Source organism: Bipolaris oryzae, assembly GCF_000523455.1.
Source record: "Bipolaris oryzae ATCC 44560 unplaced genomic scaffold scaffold_39, whole genome shotgun sequence".
Classification (NCBI taxonomy): Eukaryota; Fungi; Ascomycota; class Dothideomycetes; order Pleosporales; family Pleosporaceae; genus Bipolaris; species Bipolaris oryzae.
This window is the reverse complement of record NW_006911315.1, coordinates 22,115-42,008: the sequence shown is the minus strand read 5'-3', so window position 1 is coordinate 42,008 and position 19,894 is coordinate 22,115. Positions and strand designations below refer to the sequence as shown.

At 51.0% G+C, this 19,894-nt stretch overlaps 8 protein-coding genes across 8 annotated transcripts; 4 read left to right on the top strand and 4 right to left on the bottom strand.

The window, feature by feature from the left end:
- Positions 1-748: 748 nt before the first annotated feature.
- On the bottom strand, positions 749-1,475 carry COCMIDRAFT_3907 (uncharacterized protein; the record flags this gene model as incomplete). Its single annotated transcript, XM_007688189.1, has 2 exons — positions 749-760; positions 882-1,475. 2 exons carry the CDS (start codon positions 1,473-1,475, stop codon positions 749-751), a joined length of 606 nt encoding a protein of 201 aa, XP_007686379.1.
- A 1,520-nt stretch (positions 1,476-2,995) lies between these two features.
- Positions 2,996-5,288, bottom strand: COCMIDRAFT_91206 (uncharacterized protein; the record flags this gene model as incomplete). Its single annotated transcript, XM_007688236.1, has 2 exons — positions 2,996-3,401; positions 3,451-5,288. 2 exons carry the CDS (start codon positions 5,286-5,288, stop codon positions 2,996-2,998), a joined length of 2,244 nt encoding a protein of 747 aa, XP_007686426.1.
- A 1,287-nt stretch (positions 5,289-6,575) lies between these two features.
- On the top strand, positions 6,576-7,826 carry COCMIDRAFT_24966 (uncharacterized protein; the record flags this gene model as incomplete). Its single annotated transcript, XM_007688203.1, has 5 exons — positions 6,576-6,581; positions 6,859-7,061; positions 7,135-7,364; positions 7,427-7,479; positions 7,539-7,826. The coding sequence occupies 5 exons, from the start codon at positions 6,576-6,578 to the stop codon at positions 7,824-7,826; spliced, it is 780 nt and encodes a 259-aa protein (XP_007686393.1).
- A 1,297-nt stretch (positions 7,827-9,123) lies between these two features.
- Positions 9,124-10,383, top strand: COCMIDRAFT_35348 (uncharacterized protein; the record flags this gene model as incomplete). The annotated part of the gene is made up of 3 exons (XM_007688222.1): positions 9,124-9,432; positions 9,485-10,043; positions 10,091-10,383. The coding sequence occupies 3 exons, from the start codon at positions 9,124-9,126 to the stop codon at positions 10,381-10,383; spliced, it is 1,161 nt and encodes a 386-aa protein (XP_007686412.1).
- Positions 10,384-10,990: 607 nt separating this feature from the next.
- Positions 10,991-14,740, top strand: COCMIDRAFT_3903 (uncharacterized protein; the record flags this gene model as incomplete). Its single annotated transcript, XM_007688188.1, has 3 exons — positions 10,991-11,306; positions 11,360-11,397; positions 11,453-14,740. 3 exons carry the CDS (start codon positions 10,991-10,993, stop codon positions 14,738-14,740), a joined length of 3,642 nt encoding a protein of 1,213 aa, XP_007686378.1.
- Positions 14,741-15,138: 398 nt separating this feature from the next.
- On the bottom strand, positions 15,139-15,671 carry COCMIDRAFT_35346 (uncharacterized protein; the record flags this gene model as incomplete). Its single annotated transcript, XM_007688221.1, has 2 exons — positions 15,139-15,522; positions 15,579-15,671. The coding sequence occupies 2 exons, from the start codon at positions 15,669-15,671 to the stop codon at positions 15,139-15,141; spliced, it is 477 nt and encodes a 158-aa protein (XP_007686411.1).
- Positions 15,672-16,081: 410 nt separating this feature from the next.
- COCMIDRAFT_35345 (uncharacterized protein) lies at positions 16,082-17,509 on the bottom strand (the record flags this gene model as incomplete). Its single annotated transcript, XM_007688220.1, has 4 exons — positions 16,082-16,320; positions 16,372-16,991; positions 17,042-17,309; positions 17,365-17,509. 4 exons carry the CDS (start codon positions 17,507-17,509, stop codon positions 16,082-16,084), a joined length of 1,272 nt encoding a protein of 423 aa, XP_007686410.1.
- A 217-nt stretch (positions 17,510-17,726) lies between these two features.
- COCMIDRAFT_91037 (uncharacterized protein) lies at positions 17,727-19,811 on the top strand (the record flags this gene model as incomplete). Its single annotated transcript, XM_007688235.1, has 2 exons — positions 17,727-17,751; positions 17,812-19,811. 2 exons carry the CDS (start codon positions 17,727-17,729, stop codon positions 19,809-19,811), a joined length of 2,025 nt encoding a protein of 674 aa, XP_007686425.1.
- Between the last annotated feature and the right edge of the window lie 83 nt (positions 19,812-19,894).

The following is a 19,894-nucleotide window of genomic DNA, read 5'->3' as shown; positions in this document are numbered from 1 at the left end:
TTATCGTTATGTTCAGACGGCGTTTGAGACGGCAGGGGTGCATTTTCTGCAAACCCCAGGTATTGGTGAAGAGGGAGATCCGTACCATCTAGAGGCGTCATGGGAAGGTCATCTGGGCACATCTGAAGGGGCCATTTTGTCTGCATTTGCTTCGTTGAGCCTGGTTCTGGGCCGAAGCTGGAGGAGTTCAAAGGCGTATTTTTCAGCGAACTTGCTCTTGGGTTTGACGGCTCCCGCGCTGTTCTGGCCCCGACTCTTTTCATGATCATGATTGTACTATAGTAGCCTAGCAATATCATGAGAAGAATATTGTGAAACTTGACTGTTACTTTTGTGTGCACTTTATGTTGAAAAGTGAAAGTCTACGTGTAACCTTGGAGGTGAAGAAAATATTGATCGAATCAATGCTTATTACTAGTATAAAAATAGACAATACGATTACCCAAAACCCGTCCAACACACCTAGCAGCAACAGTCCCATAGTATCTCCCCGATGAGGATAACAATTATCCCAAGGATCACCCACGTAAAAACTGTCCCCGCCCTCTTACTTACGCGTCGACCCCGCAATCTCACCACCACATGACGTCCTCGACACAAGTGCCCGGGTCGCCGTACGCCGGGGCCACATGAGCCGGGTCTCAGCGGATTTTCAATGCAGAGTTGATCAGATGAACAGGATGGGAAGGGGCTGGGGGTGAGCTGAGCGGCGCGGCAAGGGTTGGTGGTCAGGGTAAGGGTTCGAAAGTTAGTCACAGCTCTGTAGTAGTCTTGTTAGTTACTAGTTTCCTAACTAACTTTTCTTTTTTTTATCTTTTGGACAAAGACCGTTGTTGCTGTTGCTACGAGGAAGGGGAAGAAAGGGGGGGTCATAATCTTACACTCAGGACTGGCTCTTCGCCGCCGCATAACTCGTAACATTGTAGTTTTGCATTGTTGGCGCAGTAGCATCCTTCGGGGAAGGATTGGATGCACATTATTTCTGGGCACTTGCACTCTGTGGAGGGATCTGGGTTGGGGATTGGGTCTGGTTTTGGGACGACTTCTCGCGGCGGGCAGGTCTGGTACTCTGGTACTTCGCCGCCGCATTTTTCGTAGCAGTTTTTCTTGGCGTCGTTGTTGCAGTAGCAGGATTCAGGCCAGGAGTCTATGCAGAAGACGGGTTCGCAGACGCAGGTAGACGGGGGTGTAGGTGTAGGTGCGGATGTAGGTGTTGATATGGGCGTTGGTGCTGCTTCTTGTGGCGCGCGTGCTGCTACGCTTCGAGGAGGACAGGTATCGTATGTTGGAGGGCTTCCACCGCATTTTTCATAACACGCTTTTTTGGCGTCGTTGGCGCAGTAGCAGGAGTCGGGCCAGACTTGGGCGCAGAATACGGTGTCGCAAGTGCATGCTGGGGGCACTGCTTGTGGCGCGCGAGGTACCAGTGCAAGGACATTTCCCAAGAAGGGCAGAATAAGGAAAAGCAACTTCATGTTCAGAATTAGTATTAATGTTAAGTTGCTTCTGGATGTAAGATGAGGGTAATGATTATACAGGATCGCATAGGCCCTTCGTACCCGGCATTTATATATCAAAAGTGCAGACCACGACCCGCAATATCGCACTTTTCTTTTAATCAACAAAGCATAGGTGACATCCTTCTCACACCACACGCCAAGCTGACCTCCACAAGTTCCGATTGGTTTGCAAAAACTAAGTTTTGGACTCTGCTCACGTCCCCGAAATTACCTTTCGCGTGATGAACATCACATCTCGGCTTACTATTTCCACCGTCTTGGCAGCACTGTTGTGCGTATGTAGCTGAAATCTGCCATGCTCCTTGGCAATTGAACACGCAGCTTTTAGCATACTTGGAAAATGCTATGGTTCGTTGTAGGGATAATACGAGACATCTAACGGTTAATCTTACACAGACTCCCATTCTCCCGTAAGCAGGTAAGCAGAGTCGACCAGCCAATGGTTTACTTATTTTAACAGCGTTTCCATAGTTAATCATCTTAAGAAAGGAGAATATAGCAAATGGTTCGTCGTCAAACCACTATACCAAGACAGGTAAGCGGTTTTGTGGATATGCGGGTGTGTTGGTTGCCGCAGTGGGGTTGCTGATCATGCAAGCAATATTTTCGGGTTCCAGAACCCCTATCCCCGGTCCTATACCACATCCCAAGCCCCATATATTATGTCGTCAATTCGGTTGAACGCCAACTCTTTGTTGGAGATGGCTACTTACAGCACAGAATACGAGACCCTGTGCATGGGTATCTGTGAAACAAGAACACAAGCTGGGTGGTTGTTCATTACGTACGTCTTCTGAGCCTTTTACCCACCGTCAGGCTTCAGGTTTCCAATGGTTCGATGGCCTGATGTGGTGCGGTAACTAGTTCGTGGGCTTCCAGATTTCGTATTCATGATTATGAATGCGATATAGTAGTAAGCCCTTTTCAGTCAGTTGTGCCAGACGCCCTCGAGCAACCCAATGAGAACACGATAGGTAACGTATACAATAGAATAATGTGAGCTTGCATCAGAGTTAAGAAACTCCATAGCGGCTGAGAGCGCTGGTGCCAAGTTCAAGGCCCATTGTCCTCGCGTCGGTTTCCGTCGGTTCCCATCTGTTGTGTAACATAATAGCTTTTGGTGGGTGTTACACGACACATATTACCTGAACGCTCTTTGCTTGGTACAGCCTAGGTAAGATAGTCCAACATAAGAAAAAAAGAAAAACGTCAAGCTGCAAATGGCAATCCTGTCTATTGCAATTCTGAGTGGAGTGGAAAAGAAATAGGAAAGTGAGGTGATCAGTGACTCCAAGGAAATCTAGGTTTCAGACATGCTACTCCGAGCTTTCCATGCTGTCACTTGATGGTGAAGGGAACATCCAGTTCCGAAACGATACTCAGATCCAAATTCAACGCCAATGTGCTTCCCAGGGGTATATATCTCGAATGCAACCAAAAGTCCTCATATCTGGACATAATTCGTAATCGTAACATTACCGATTACGATCAACTTCTTCGGGTGGAGATCGTTGAAAACCAGTAGTGTTCCGAACAGCGTCGAATCCACGCCATACTACGGTAGAAACAGACGAAGCTAGCTCTCTCAGTGAAGAGACAGGACTTCGATACGAGTCATCCCTCGTCCAACCTGCCTCTACGTCGTCAGTTGGTCGGGGGCTAGTCTGTGCTGATCCGGGCGTCGGTACGGGTCGCGAAGCTGAAGGGGACATGTCATGACTCTCAGCTGCTTGCGTCTGCACATCTTCACCGCCAGTAGGAGGCTGGGATGAGCGTGTTGGTGACGCTGACTGCAGTTGGTCATGGCGCCAACTCAACGAACGTACGACGTCGCCTTTGCAAATAGGGCATGTCCTCCGACGAGTGACGAGCCAAGGAGTACTACATACGTCAGACTAGTCCGTGGACAAACAAAGGGTGGAAAACTTACATGCAATCCGCGTGAAACTCGTGGCCACACGGTAAACTCATGACTTGGCTGACGCCATCAACATACTCTTCTAGACAAACGACACATTCTTTCTGGCGCCCGCCATAGCGTCGTCTCCAGGCCGCTAGTCCTGACTCGCGTTTCTTTTGTTCGCGACCACGGGGACCATGCTGCACGGACGACGAAGCGCCCGGGACATCAGAATCCGATGAAGAACGCGAACGAGAGTCGAGAGACCTAGATCTAGAGGGCAGTGGTTGAAGTAGAGGTGTGGTTGGAGAATCTGCAGGCAGGCTTGCGGCAGAGGAAGAAGGAGAATCGCTAATGGTCTGATAAGTCCTGACAGGAAGACGCTCAACGACAGATTTGGGCGCTCGCCACCGACGGCGTCGTATGCGAGATCGCAGGAGAAGCAATACATATACAACGGTCAAAGTAACTAATGGGCTAACAACAAGCACAAGAAGAGTGTCGAAGAAAGGGCTACTGGAGACATTTGTCGGAGTAAGCGTAACCCAAAGTCCTTTGTGTTGCGCTTGTGTGTTGATGTACCCGTTATTTGTAGGTAACTCGTTTCCATTTGACATGGCTGCCATAGATGTTGTGGCCGTTGCTTTCTGACCTCCGTTGGCAGATGTCTGAAGAATATTAGGAACACGCCAATCTTGCTCGCCAGTAACAACACCGCCTGAAGCCTTTTTAGGCATCGAAAAAGGAACTGTAGCCTTCGTCTCTATAGGCTTGTCGTCGTTGTTCAAACTGTCCATCTCCAGCCATTCAAGATTGCCACTAGTCGGTGGTCGTCGGCTCCCGGCCTTGGGTGCGTTTTCACTGAAACCAACCCTAAACAAAGCCATGAACGAGTGTAACCAACCCGTTTGGGACGTGGTAGCTGTTCCTTTTGTGGTCTTATGGTTGTACTCTTTATCATCAGCTGCGGGCCCTGACTCCTTGGCGGCCTTCTGGATATAATCTGGGGAATTTTGAGCAGCATCCGTGAGTACACGTTCGTTCGGCATCAAAGAAGATAAAAGATGGGCGGTCGTATGCGACGTGAAGAGAGACGGGATAGTGATGTTGGAGGTATCTCCTTTGGCGTACATCCTCACGAGCGCGCCGCCGCGAACATCATCACCCACAATGACAGCTATCCCACCACGCGACTGTGCCCACTGCACTTTGGCCAAGAAACCACAGCCACCTCGCTTGAGGAGCACAATCTTGCCTGTGATCTCTGCGCTCTCTTGAAGTGATTGGATATCAGCGTGAAGACCTCCTGGCTGTGCGTGCGCCTTGAAGCCATGGGGCTGCAAATGATCGTCTGTACCATCATCTGTCACGACGTCATCAGATGAATCGCGTCCGCTCTCAAAAACTTTATCCTTCGGGGTAACATCCTTGCCCAACATGGTATTCCTGAGTTTGTTTCTGGTGTTTGCGGTCGTTTGCGGGGTGGTAACAAAATCATCGCCGTCGTCGTGCCAGCCAGGCACATCGCTGCAGCCCAACTCGCCCTCAGCACCTATGGTATCATCGTCGAAGCCACTGCCAACCCACAGAGGGCCGCTCAAGCCTTCTTTGGGCAGCAAAGGACCGAATGCGGCGGGCCGAGCGAGGAAGAAAGTCGAGTTATCGTCGGTCAGGCTAATAATGGCAGACGGCGGAAATAGCGAGCCTGGTGAAGCAAACGAGAACAGGGCTTTGAAGCGACCGGGACTTGAAGTGGATGATATACTCCCCTGGTCAGCATCTACAGAACTCCCCAAAATCATGTACAGGACGATGGTGAAGGCCGCAAGGCTCGTGGAGAGCGACACTATCAGGCGGAGTGGTCGCATGCTTGCGGTAGTTGTCGGATAGACGCAAGCTCAGAGGAAAAAAAGCAGCAGCACGCGCTGGAAATCTAGCAGAGGAAATGCATGGACTGATATAAGGCAGCTGGGCGTGGTGTGATCTCTGTTGACTGTCACGAGGCGCAAGTTGAGGGCGGGGAGCGTGGACTACTGGATGACGCGGTACCAATAGTGGCGGGGAGACTGGGCCACTTTGTGCAGTCGGAGCTGGAAGAAGGATCAGCGCACAAAAGAGAAGAAGAAAAAAGCGAACAGGAAGCGGCACAGTGGATATGTGAAATATAGGCAAGGCGGCTAGCGAAGAGCCGAAAGGCACTGTTTCATGGATCGCAGGCGGATGCTAGGAGCAGCCCAACATGATGTCGCAATGGATTGGGAAAGGCGCTAGGGGGATCGGTCACGGGCGCATGTGAAGATCACGCCCCTCCAGGTTAGAGATTATCTTAGTTCTGCGAGAACCTATGTACTACACGTATGCAGCTTAGCACGGATTATTCTAGCATTCAGCATACATCTTGCACTACATGTGTCACGATACTTGGACCTCAGTCCAGGAAGGGCAACATTCGGAGACCCGTTGGGGACCCCTTCGGCTAGAAGGACCAGAAGGGCATAGTCACGTGCACAGAGTACACGGCTCCCATCTGAATCGAGGGCGATTCCTTAACAATTCGTCTTAATCCAACCCTAACCAACAGATTCACGGCTACCCGCGAAAAACCTCAAAAAATGACTACTAGCATACCCATATTGTTGCAAGGTAAAGTTTGCTCGATGTCGCGTAAGCATTGTGTGAGCCATCGATCTTGGTTTCTGGGTAACCGTCTGCAAACTACACCCACCGTCACGAGTTTAGGTCCAATACTCGCTGCGTTGTATTTGTGCATAAAGCAAAGTTATGTGTATTCTTCTTTCGTAATCAATCTTACTGGAACACGTCATTAAACCTAATTATCAGATATTGACGGCACACTTTTCCCATCGTATGATAGTAAGCAAGGATAAAGCATCCGAGACGGATCGCCAAAGCGATTATAGATGCCCCCTATGTGTTTCATCGACATGTCCTAGAGCAATACAGCAGAATGTATAGAGCAGCGTCCTATTGGCGACTGCTGTCCCTAATTCAGAAGGCACACTACATCGCAAAAATGCACTGTCGCACATGTTGCTATGTTCACGACCGCAAATATCCGCGGGCAATTGAATTTAGAAATATCAACATACTTTGCATGGATCTTGATCACTCCGCATGATGCGGTCGAACACGACATGTCGGTGGGTGGGCAGTCAGCGCTGTGTTGTGGTTATATTCGCGTCTCTGCCTTCTTCATCTATCCTATTCGTTTCCACTGTCACCACAGTTTTCCGAGTCTTCCAGCCAAACGAATCTGATATGCATCTCGCGATGATAAGAAATCACAAAATTCTTTTGTTCGTAGCCTTGTCCATCGCACATTATGTAGCAGCAAGCAAGTTGCAAGACAGAAGCGTTGATCTGCCCGTTGCCGAACACCTCGTTCCCATTCATCATATATCTTCTTCTTCTTCTCAGCTCTCTCGCCGAGACGAATTTCTCTCAAGCGAGGAAATCGCTCTTCCAGGGCACGTTACTGGGTTGCGTAATGCCCGCGATATCTTTGGGGTCGACGTCCAGGTCGGAGACGAAGTGTCTACTCTGATTTTCAACACAGGGGTTCCGTTTACATTGGTCTTTGCGCCAGGATTTCAATGCTCAGACCAAGACGGGAACAAGTAGTAAGTCCTCTTAAGCTGGAAGATACTTCTACACACTATGCCCGACTAATCACTATTTGGTATTGTTATACAGTACTACGGATACGTGCCCGTTCACTGCCCATGATACCGCCAGTTTCTCTGGTGGCAAGATAAACGGCCCGATTCTGAATATCACCTACGGAGATGGGACTGGTGCTTCAGGGCCACGAGGTTACGAGAAAGTCGGCTTAGCTGGTATTCATATTAACCGACAGGAGATAGCCATCTGCGACCACGCTGTAGAACAGAATTGGACGACAAAGCCATTAGGTGGTTACGCGGGTCTGTCACGCATTACTTGACACCTCTTTGGTGTATATCTTCATTGACCTGACCGTTCACAGGGTTTTCATTTCCAAACACCGATACTCAAGAGCTAAAGGCGAACTACTCATACGTAAGTACTCTACTCTTCAGAAATCAGTAGCCGACCTGCTTTGTTGACCTCGTTCGCAGACACCGTGGATTTTCACTGCTTATGAACAAGGCCTGATTCATCCACCCGTTTTCTCTGTCGCCCTAAATCCCGTTTACAAGGACTCAGTCGACTTTGCAAGTAATGGCGCGCTAGCTATTGGAGGCCTGCCACCCAATGTACCAACTACTGGATCGTGGGCGATTACACCAGTGATTAGCGATTTTGCGGATGGGGTAATACGATACTGGACCATCATACCGGATGGCTTTACAGTCAAGTCCAAAGAGTCAGCATTTCTACAACCGGTGCGTTTTGATTGCCTATAAACTAATTGATTGTGAAAAAAAAGAAATCCACGTGGCAAGTTTGTGCAATGGACTGAACAAGCGAAATATATTCCTGGACTTCGTCGATTGCAAGTTGTCTCCTCTGTTTGGGGCGTTATCCTTCCAAAACCATATATCGACGAGATCTACAAATCTATTGATCCACCCCCTTACCAAACAAAGGACGGAGATTGGGTAGCTAACTGCAATGTACGTGTGGATATCAAAAGAAAAAAATGACAACCAGGCGCTAATACAGCTTCCAGGCATCTTATGCGGGTGCGAGTGTACGTATTGGAGGTGTGGATCTTTTTCTTGATCGTGCCACAGTTATAACTTCACAATTCGGAGACGATCTTGAACCGGGCCAGTGTACCCTCGGTGTATACGTAGGGTCCTACTTACTTGGAGCCAATTTCCTTAGGAGTGTTGTAGCGGTACATGACATGACCAAAGGGAAGGAAAGAATGCTTTTCAAGCAGAGGGTGTTTCAAAAATAACTTGTGACGAAGTGGTTGAGTAATCGGACAAGAACGTGTGGCAGGCGTTGACATGTAACGATTACTTGGTGTCGAACAACTGCTATCAGACTTTACCAGCATCCTGTACAGCTCAACTCTCTAATGTCACAATTTTCACAAAATAGCGCATGTGAAAGACGCTTACATGATACCTAATTTGGAGGCGGCGCTTGCTACACAAGTAGCTATGTTGATGCTACGATAGTATCCTAAGGACAATTTCAAACAAGGCGAAGAAAGGGCACCCGTACATCGTTTATGACCGGTGTTCGCAGTGGGGTTTCTTCATATTGCAGTCTACAGGTGACAGTGAATGTATCACTTCCGAAAACCCCTCCTGCTAGAGTAGCCACAGTCATGTGCATATGGCAAATGGCTTCTGTCTGAACCCTTGAGCACAATTCAAGTATTTTTCCTTACCTAGTTATTACTGACATCCTTATGCCTACTTGCTATATAGCGTCACATGAAGATCCTCCAGAAACTAACCTTAGTTTGTAGTTGAAGCTACAGCCAAGCCCTAGCTTGTGATACACGCCTTCTCTAGTGTGCGGACCCTTCAACATGCAGTGATGACAGGCACTCTGGAAGTACCTGCCAACTTTATTGTTGGCCAGTGGCCTTTCCTGTTCTACTCTTTAACACCACCTCTCTCACGGATCCAGTTCATCCCCAAACAACACACATCCAACTTATACAATCATTTTGCAATCCCTAAGTATCTCTAGCTCCTCTCCGACTCTTTTTAACAGCATAAATCGTACTTTCCGATCCCCATGCCAACCACGGTGACAGGATATTCAGCAGACCCGACCTACTCGGGGGAGCGACGGCATGGTCTCAGAGGGCTTTCCGACAAAACCCGTCACCTGCTGATCGCGTTTCTGGGCGAGCTAATCGGCACATTTCTCTTCCTGTTCTTCGCTTTTGCTGGTACTCAAGTTGCAAACAATGTCCGAAAGATCAACGGCAACTCAAACATGGATCTAGCATCGTTGCTATACATCTCTCTGTCCTTTGGGTTTTCTCTAGCAGTCACTGTTTGGGTCTTCTTTCGCATCAGCGGAGGCTTGTTCAATCCTGCTGTACGTATTACCTTCTTGCTCTGAGCTGGCTTGCGCCACTGACATTGCCTAGGTGACAGTCGCCTTGAGTCTTGCCGGAGCCTTTGGGATCATCAAGGCTTTGTTGCTCATCGTTGCACAGTTCCTCGGTGCCATTATCGCTGCAGCTATAGTCTCTGGGCTCTTACCTGGACCTTTGGCTGTGAACACAACCCTCAGTTCCGACACTTCAGTGACGAGAGGCTTGTTTATCGAAATGTTCCTTACTTTCATGCTTCTTCTTACCATCTTCATGCTAGCGGCAGAGAAGCACAGGGCCACCTTCCTCGCCCCGCTTGTCATTGGGCTTGCGCTTTTCATTGCTGAGCTTGCCGGCGTATACTTCACTGGAGCCTCCTTGAATCCTGCTCGTTCCTTCGGGCCTGCTGTTATCACGGGTGTTTGGCCTGGTCATCACTGGATCTACTGGCTTGGGCCTTTGCTCGGTGCCTTGCTCGCAGTAGGCTTCTACAAGTTGCTCAGGCTACTCAATTACTCGACTGCAAATCCAGATGCAGACAGCGATGGCCTTGAGAAGCACCTCACCCATAGGGTGGACAGCAGTGCAAACCGTTACGACACTACCCACAATGGTATGTCACCAAGGTTCTCCTTTGAAGCTGATCTGACCTTTCTACAGCTCGGTATGCCGCTACAGATGGAACAGAAGAGCGAGGTATTGCGAGCCAAGCACAACTTAGCGAAAGACAGCCAGTCACAGCCTCAAGTCAGCCTAGGCCGTCTGTTGCATGGCCTCCAATGCCGACTTCAGTCTACATCCAGGCGCTAAATGGCCATCGTTCTGAGACGATCGACCATCCCAATGACCGCCCGCGTGCGCATCACACGTATAGTTCTTCAGGTTACGAGATATCATCGGATTCAAGCTATCGCAGCGGCCCAAGTGCAGAGTCTGGCAGCTTGGGATCATAGACTGGCTCGTCAGCTAGCTCAAGTTCAAGATATCATCGGTCGCCTAGCGCACCGGATGGAAAGTCGTCTAAGAGGGGGAGCATCCTCGACGACGTGCTGTATTCGACATGTTGTTACCTACCGTATTTTATACTTCAGTCTTGCTTCTGTCCACACAAGTAGGTGGAAGTGAGTAGGGAAAGCTGCTTTAACGACCTAGTGGGCATGAGAGGGGTATAGGATGGTGTCTGGTCTGTTGCATGGTATAAGCTCTCTCCCGCCTTTCCTCACATCGGTTTCCTATAGCATCACACAATAAGAAATGACACAGTTTCTTCTAGGAGAGATATTCTGTTGGTCGAGTAGATATTGTAGAGTCTTATCTCCCTAACTGATTTCTCATTGTCTATTTAAGTGTAATGCATGGGCCAAAGTTCGATGTCGATGCTAAAGAGAAAGTTCACCTGAAGGGAAGGCAATATCTGCCAAGCCAATCAGCGACCCAATGTGGACTAGCGCAACGCGTCGACGCGTTCCCTATCGCCCCAGAGTCCGGTAGTCGCATGGATACCGCCATCTCACTGCCGTTGCCATTACCCTCCTCAACACTTGCCATAGCACTAGCAAAATGGCTCGCGGTGTCGAAGGAAACGAAATGTCGACGCCTCGCCCATCCCAAAAGAAGCAACCTTCCTCAGTCTCTCAGTCAGGGAAGGGACAGAAATCTATTCTCGGCTTCTTCCAGAAGAAGTCTACCAATTCACCAAGCCCCGCACCGTCTGATGTCACACCAGTCCAAAAAACGCTCACTTCTAAAATAGCCTCAAAGGCTTTTACAAAGCCTTCCACTGCCATCACACCGGTTCCTAGCAGCGATGCTCCGGACTACTCAAGTCCTATCAAACAAGACCGAGAGCTTACAGTAGGGCGGAACAAGGAGAATGGTTCGTTGTTGCTTGTCAGACAGCTAAGTTCATTCACTGAGCAACATTTCCAGAAATAGCAGATGTTACTCCTAGTAGCCCAACACGTAAAGTATGCCGACACACCATTGTATGCTCAATACACATCATGCTAACTCTTACGGTAGGCTAGAAAACCCGTCAATTATGCCGAATCCGACGATGAAGATGACGATGTACTCGGACCTATCGCAAACAACGCGAGGGGTCGGGCTACAAAGCGCCAGCGAGTGGTTGTCGACGACGACTCCGACGATGAGTTTGGCTTGGACGCTGCCACACAAAGAGCAATGCTGGAAGAAGAAGAAGAAGACGACGATGTTGATGACTTCATCGTACCGGATGATTCTGAGGAAGAAGTCGTATCGAAGAAGCGCAAACGTCCAACATCTACAAAGCCACGCACCAAAGTCTCACCTGCATCATCGCCACCACCTATTGTCAATGACAACGATCTCGACGATGAAGCAGATATCGTAATTAATAGCACATCCACAGCACAGCAATGGATCTATGACCCCGAGAACCCTACGGTATTCAAGCCACGAAAGGCGGTTCCTTCTTTGAAGAAGGAACTAAGTGTAAGAGCCAAAGCGAAGCCCTCTGCTTCAGAGCCTGAAGCAAGATACCCGTGGCTGGCAAATATGCAAGACGCCGACCGCCATCCGCCAGACCATCCTGATTACGATCCTCGTACCTTGTTCATCCCGCCAGCTGCCTGGCGTGAATTTTCGCCTTTTGAAAAGCAGTACTGGGAGATCAAGAGCAAGTGGTGGGACACTATAGTTTTCTTCAAGAAAGGAAAGTTTTACGAGCTCTACGAGAAAGATGCATCAATTGGCCACCAGCTCTTTGATCTCAAGCTGACTGATCGTGTCAACATGAGGATGGTGGGTGTTCCCGAAGCCTCGTTGGATATGTGGGCAACACAGTTTGTTGCTGCTGGCTACAAAGTGGCTAGGGTTGACCAGATGGAGTCTGCTCTGGGCAAAGAGATGCGCGAACGTGACGATAAGGGCAAAACGCCAAAGAAGGCTGAGAAGAAGGGCAAGGAAGTCATTCGTCGAGAACTGGCCACTGTCCTAACATCAGGTACTCTTGTCGACACTGGTATGCTCCAGAGCGAAATGTCGACCTACTGCATGGCGATCAAGGAGATTGACCGGGACAATTTGCCCGCTTTCGGAATTGCGTTTGTTGACACCGCAACTGCGCAGTTTCAGCTCTGTGAGTTTACAGATGATATTGATATGACCAAATTTGAAACTCTCATTGCACAAATGAGGCCCGGCGAGTTGCTCTTAGAAAAGTCGTGTGTTTCAGCGAAGGCGCTTCGTATTCTGAAGAACAACACCGGACCAACCACCATCTGGAACTGGCTGAAGTTGAATAAAGAATTCTGGCCAGCTGATATCACCATCCGAGAAATCGAAGTCAACAACTATTTCGAGTCACCAACAGAAGACAATATCGAAGCATGGCCACCGGTGTTACGCGAAGCCCGCGAGAAAGAACTTGTCATGTCCGCATTCGGTGCTCTCCTTCAGTATCTGCGAACACTGATGATTGAGCGCGATCTCGTTACGCTGGGCAACTTTCAGTGGTACGATCCTATTCGCAAAGCGACAAGCTTAGTGCTCGACGGACAAAGTTTGATCAACCTGGAAATCTTTGCAAACACGTTTGATGGAGCGACAGAGGGCACATTGTTCGCTATGCTGAACCGCTGCATCACACCGTTTGGCAAACGACTACTCCGACAATGGGTTTGCCATCCGCTGGCAGACGCACAAAAGATCAACGCTCGCCTTGACGCCGTGGATGCGCTGAACAAGGACTCGGCCATTATGGAGAACTTCAGCGGCTCACTGAGCAAACTGCCGGATCTTGAGCGTCTTATCTCCCGTGTGCACGCTGGCCGTTGCAAGGCACAAGACTTCCTAAAGGTCTTGGAAGGTTTCGAGCAGATTGAGTACACCATTAGTTTGCTGAAGCAGTTTAGCGAAGGAGAGGGCGTTATTGGCCAGCTCATTTCATCGATGCCGGATCTAGCTGCATGTCTCGAGAAGTGGAAGTCTGCCTTTGACCGTGAAGCAGCCAGGAAAGATGGGATTTTGATCCCTGAAGCTGGTGTCGAAGAAGACTACGATAACAGCCAGGCGGAGATTGATAGTTGCGAGGCTAACCTCGAGACGCTGTTGAAGAAGGTGCGCAAAGAACAGGGTTCAAATGCAATCATCTACAACCACCTCGGAAAGGAGATTTATCAACTGGAAGTGCCGAAGAAGGTCAAGGTGCCCAATAGCTGGGACCAGATGTCAGCCACAGCTAAGGTCACTCGTTACTACACGCCCGAGTTGCGGAAGCTGGTGCGAGCATTGCAAGAAGCGCAAGAGACTCACGGTCAGATCACTCGCGAGGTTGCCACTCGCTTCTGTCAGCGCTTTGACGAAGACTACAAGATTTGGCTTGCAGCAGTCAAGATCATTGCCCAGCTCGACTGCCTCATCAGTCTTGCAAAAGCGTCTGCATCGCTGGGAGAGCCAAGTTGCCGACCTGTCTTCATAGAGGGCGAACGAACTGTTGTTGAGTTCGAGGAGCTTCGCCACCCGTGCATGCTCAACACCGTCGACGACTTCATTCCCAACGACATTAAGCTGGGCGGTGACGCAGCCAACATCAGTCTGCTCACGGGTGCCAACGCAGCCGGTAAATCCACCATTCTCCGTATGACATGCATAGCTGTTATCCTCGCTCAAGTGGGTTGCTACTTGCCGTGTACATCGGCCAGACTCACGCCCGTCGACCGCATCATGTCTCGTCTGGGCGCCAACGACAACATTTTCGCCGCCCAATCCACTTTCTTCGTCGAACTGTCTGAAACACAAAAGATTCTGTCGGAAGCGACATCGCGGTCGCTGGTCATCCTTGACGAACTTGGTCGTGGTACCTCATCCTACGACGGCGTGGCAGTCGCACAGGCCGTGCTGCACGACGTTGCATCGAGAGTGGGCTGCGTGGGCTTCTTTGCCACGCACTACCGGTCACTCGCCAAGGAGTTTGAATTCCACCCCGAAGTACAGAATAAGCGGATGCGTATTCATGTCGACGACGAATCTAAATCGATCACCTTCTTGTACAAGCTTGAAGAGGGGGTTGCAGAGGGCAGCTTTGGTATGCATTGTGCTGCCATGTGCGGGATCCCAAGCAAGGTCATCGAGGATGCGGAGAAGGCGGCTAAGGAGTGGGAGCATACGAGTAGGCTGGGTGAGAGGATGGAGGTGAAGAAGGATGAGGGTGGTGTATATGTGCCGCTGGGTCTGCAGAGTGATGTTGCGTGGGCGCTGCGAGAAGGGTTGGAGGGTGTAGGGGAGAGGGCAATGGATGTACTGCTAGAGGCTATTGCTGCGCTTTGAGTTGTGGGAGGGGGTTTGTGGATGTTATGTAAGATGGAACAAGCGGGCGCCATGTAGTGTCAAGGTGGTGGGGGGCGTGTATATGTAGATGTGTACTCTGTATTCTTAGCGATTAAGCATTTCTTTTTCTAAGGGTTGATAGATAAATCAAGACAAAGGGTGTTGATGTGCATTAGACGTGCATCGTCGTCGTATTAGCGACACCTCATTGCAGTCTCTCACGAGTATAATATCTACACTGGATATATTCACTCCACTGTGCAATAGGTGTAAAGTAGCTGCATCTACCTAACCCTCCTGAAACACAAACACAAATGCCTGCAGATTTCCTCCATCCATATCCCTCATTACCCTGTCTCGTTGGTTGGTTACAAGTAAACAAACTTGCATAACAGACTTCAGTTCCTACCACTGTTACCAACAGCATATGCCTCGATTCCGCTCAAGAACCCATAATCCTCAATCTCCTCCTCCTTCTTGACACCAGACACATCGCACTTAATGACCTCGTCATCATCCTCGACATCGTCTTCCTCGCGCATCGGCATCTTGCCCTTCTTACTGGGCGTCGCATCTGCCACCAGCGCAGCGTTCTTGCGCTTGCGAGGCGTAGTAGAGGCGGGGGTAGCAGCTTTCTTCTTGGGCGTGGACTTGGAGGGTGTGCCGGGCGTGTCTTGGAGAGACTCACCGAGGAGCTTGAGCTTGGATTTGATTTTGCCGAAAGTGACGCTGGCGCTGCCGGGGGTGTAGCCGGCGAGGGCGCCGAGTTTGGCCATGTCGATCTGGGGGGTTTGGTCAGTGGATTGCAGGGAGAGGTGGAAGGGATGGAGAGGTGTACCTTGGGCTGGGTTTCCATGCACTGCCATGCGAGGGCGAGGACTTCCATCTCGCGCGGAGTGAAACTGACGTCTTTGGAGTTGGAGGGTGCCATGGTTGGCAGTGTTGATGTTGATGTTGTTGCTTTGTAGATGACACGAAAGTTATGGGTAAAGGGGATGTTGTACGAGAGCAGGAGGAAGTTTAGGTGACAGAGTTAGGAGGGCGACAAAGTTTTATACGTTGACGCATTAGACGCTAACAAGCAACTCAGTGAGAGGTGAAGCTAGATTAAGCATGCTTGGTATTCATAGTGAGAGCACGCAGGGAAACCTAAAGAGGCCTAAAGAGGCGCTTTCACCCCACTTTTGGGCATGTTTACTAGGCAGTGAAAAACCATGTGGAAGAGTGAGAGTGGTTAATTGGCAGCACGCGAGATGGTTCCCGGGTATGTATGGAACAGTGATTTTATTTTATCGTCGCGGACGCAATGTGTACAGCATGCAACATGGCATAGCAATGCTGTTATATCCGGCGAACTTCTTTACCTTGAAGCTCTGGTCTTTGTACGTCCAGCTCATCTCTCAGAGCTGCATACAAGGAGTCACCTAGGATGATGGAAAGACCCAGACTCCAGACCAAGGTGATGGCATAAAAGAAGTTGGCGTTGCCCGAGCCAGCATATACCCATAAGTGGTAGAAGGCAGGGCCAAGGAAGGATGTGTAAAGAATGCTGGCTGATGCTAGGAAAGTGTAACGCATGACTGGGGCTCAGTCAGTAGGATGGCCACGTGCCATGGGAATAGGATACTTACGAGGGAACAAATGTCGGAACATGGGCACCAAGGACAGATACAAGGCAGCATCGGCTATGCTGGGGTATGGAGTGAAGATGGCAAAGACTCCAGTCAATGAGCAAGCAACAAACAAGGGCTGCTTGTGGAGGCGGATAGTCAGGCCTGGCATGTACGAGGCGGCATGTAGCCAGAAGACGCCTAGGAAGAACTCGCGGAAAGAGTCAAACATTTCAATGAAGAAGTACCACCAGAGACCAACGTTGGGTGTCAGATCTGGAAGCAAAAGACGCACACCATACGTGGCAGCCAAAAAATCCCACGAGCCGGTCAAGAAAGCAGAGCCGACCAGCAAGGCGCCAATTGCGGCTGCGAGGCCAATTGTGTGTACGATGACAAACGTGGGGAGATGCGGGGTCGACTTTTTCTTGAGGGCTTTTGCATCGTACAGCAGGACCATCAGGGGTGGGAAGAGCAGAACAGGATGCATAGCAAGGTACGAAGCAAAGGCCGTGGCCAGAATGAATGTAAAGCTGGCGCCCTGAGAAGCCTTTGCCATGGCAGCGAGGACGAAGAGGTTCGTCAGGGCCGAGGTTGAGCGGGCGAGACATGTTGCGACGGTAAAGGGACTGAATAAGAAACTGATGGATATGTCAGCATAGGGGCCATGAAGGGGAGACATAGGCAGTACCCAGCCGCGATGGCAGCGCTACTCCACCTCAGGTCCTTGCGCGGGGAGGCAAACAGGCGCGTGACCGAGGCGAAGCCCGTGTCTGCCAACTGGGCTAATGAATGCGCGCTCAGCAGGTCGACGAGGGTGAAGAAGACGTAGGTCGCAAGAGGGGCTATGGCGGGATGGGACAGCAGGGCAAAGAGCGGCAGTAGGAGGGGCGCCTGGTGGTAGACGCCGCCATCGTAGGGCGAGACATTGTGCGTATAGAGGAAGAGACCTTCTTGGACTATGTGGTGTCAGCAATGGCAGAGGGATGGGGAGGTATACATGGCAGGACATACGCCGTTTGAAGCTTGTCACCGGAGTGGAGACCTCGACGCGGCCGGCCAGGACATCGGGTAGGGCGGGGAAGAGGGTGAAGAGCAGCAGGCGGACGGCAGCAGCAGCGCCGAAGAGCAGCAGGCGGTGCTGGCTGTCAATGGCCATGGCTTGAGTCGCAGCCGACGTGGTGTTGTGGCAGGATATCCATGCATCCACCTATGTCGTCGGCAGTAGGGATGCATGGCGGCGGGCCCTTGTCGCCGCTAACGCCGCAATCCCTGTCTACTAGCCGCTGCATCTCGAACTTTTTTGCGCCCGCCCAAAAGTTGCTCGCCTGGCACCGACACAAACTGCAACAACCTTACAACTACTGCGACTCATCATGGCCGGGCGCAGCAAGAAGAAGGGTTAGTATCTGCCATTGTCCCTTGATTGAAAACACAAAGATGCTGACTCATCCCACACAGGCACCTCCGGGGCTGCCAAAAACTACATTACCCGCACGCGCGCCGTTAAGAAGCTCCAGATTTCCCTCCCAGATTTCCGCCGGCTATGTATCTTCAAGGGCATCTACCCCCGTGAGCCGCGCAATAAGAAAAAGGTCTCGCGCGGCTCCACAGCTGCTACCACATTCTACTACACAAAGGACATCCAATACCTGCTCCATGAGCCGCTGCTGGCAAAGTTCCGCGAGCACAAGGCCGTCGCAAAGAAGATTGGCCGCGCCCTCGGCCGTGGCGAAGCTGGCGATGCATCGCGCCTTGAGAAGAACCTTATGCCCAAGGTCAAGCTCGACCACATCATCAAGGAGCGCTACCCCACCTTTGTCGACGCTCTGCGCGACCTCGACGACGCCCTATCCATGCTGTTCCTCTTCGCCAACCTGCCCTCGAGCGACCACATCCCCGCAAAGACAATTGCCCTCTGCCAGCGCCTGACGCGCGAGTTTGAGCACTACGTAATCACCTCGCACTCGCTGCGGAAATCATTCCTTTCCATCAAGGGTATCTACTACCAGGCCACCATCCAGGGCCAGGACATTCTATGGCTCGTCCCCTACCGCTTTGTCCAGCGCACCGGAGGAGACATTGACTTCCGTATCATGGGCACCTTTGTCGAGTTCTACACTACCCTCCTTGGTTTCGTCAACTACCGTCTATACACCTCCGTCGGCCTCGTCTACCCACCAAAGTTCAATGCCAAGAGCGACGAGCAGGGTGGCGAGCTGTCTGCCTTCCAGCTTCAAGGCAAGGTCAATGCCACAAACGGCACCGCCAATGGTCATGCCGAGCATGCTGACGTCAACCCGGAGGCGCAAGCAATCGCCGACAAGCTTGCTGCCATGCCCGACGATGAAGATACCCAGGAATCAACAGCCTTAGCCAAACGTAGTGAAGATGATGAGGAAGAGGCTAACGACGAGATTGACAAGTTCGAACCAACTGCGCCTGACGCCGATATCCTGCCCCAGCCACAAGCAAGCAGCGCCGAGGTTGCTTCGTTGTTCGCTCCCTTTACCTTTTACCTCTCGCGAGAGACACCCAGAGCACCTCTCGAATTCATCCTCAAGGCCTTTGGTTGTAAGCGCGTTGGTTGGGACGGCACGCTCGGCGACGGCGCCTTCACCACAAACGAATCCGATCCCAACATCACACATCAGATTGTTGACCGACCGGCATTATCAAATGGAGCGTCTGCACAAGACAATAAGAATGGCGACACTGCTGCCCCCAAGGCCCAGTGGCCCTATTCCATGATGCCTGGTCGCACCTATGTCCAGCCACAATGGGTCTGGGACTGCATCAACCAGAGCAAGCTGCTGCGTCCTGACCACTATGCTCCTGGTGCCGACCTACCCCCACATCTGAGCCCATGGGTGAAGCCCAAGAAGGGCGAGTACGACCCCAACTTGCCTCTTGCAGCTCAACAGCCCGAGGGCGAGGCCGAAGCATTCGAAGACGAGGATGAAGAAGATGCCGCCGTGGATTCGGATGGCGACGAGAACATGGATGCCATTGTCGACCGTGACGGTTCTGTTGAGATTGGAGAGGGCATGGATGTCGCCGATTCTGAAGACGACAGCGATGACTCTGACTCAGACGAAGAGGCTGGCGCTGCTGACGACTTTGACGGCTTCGACTCAGATGCCGAGTCTGACATTTCCGAGGGCGAGGCTGCCCGTCTTCAGCACCAACGCGAGCTTGAGGCTGAAGCCCTAGGCAAGAAACTTGAGGTCAAGAAACCAACAAAGAAGGAGCAGAATGCAGCCATCCGCAAAAAGGCCGAGAAGAAGAGGCGCGAGCAAGAGGAAGAGCGCGAGAGGCAAAAGATGATGTTGTCAAACAAGAAGCGCAAGTTGCTCAAGCGCATCGAGTACGGCGAGAATAAGCGCGATAATGAATCCGAAAACCTGCGTAGGAAGCGCGCAAAGGTTGAAAAGGCAAAGGCAGCTGCAGAGGCACTCTAGGGGCGTATTGCATATCTCCACATGACAGCAAAAAAGCAGGGCAGGTCGGCGTTGATTTGGGACGGTGTTGTAGGCGCTCTACC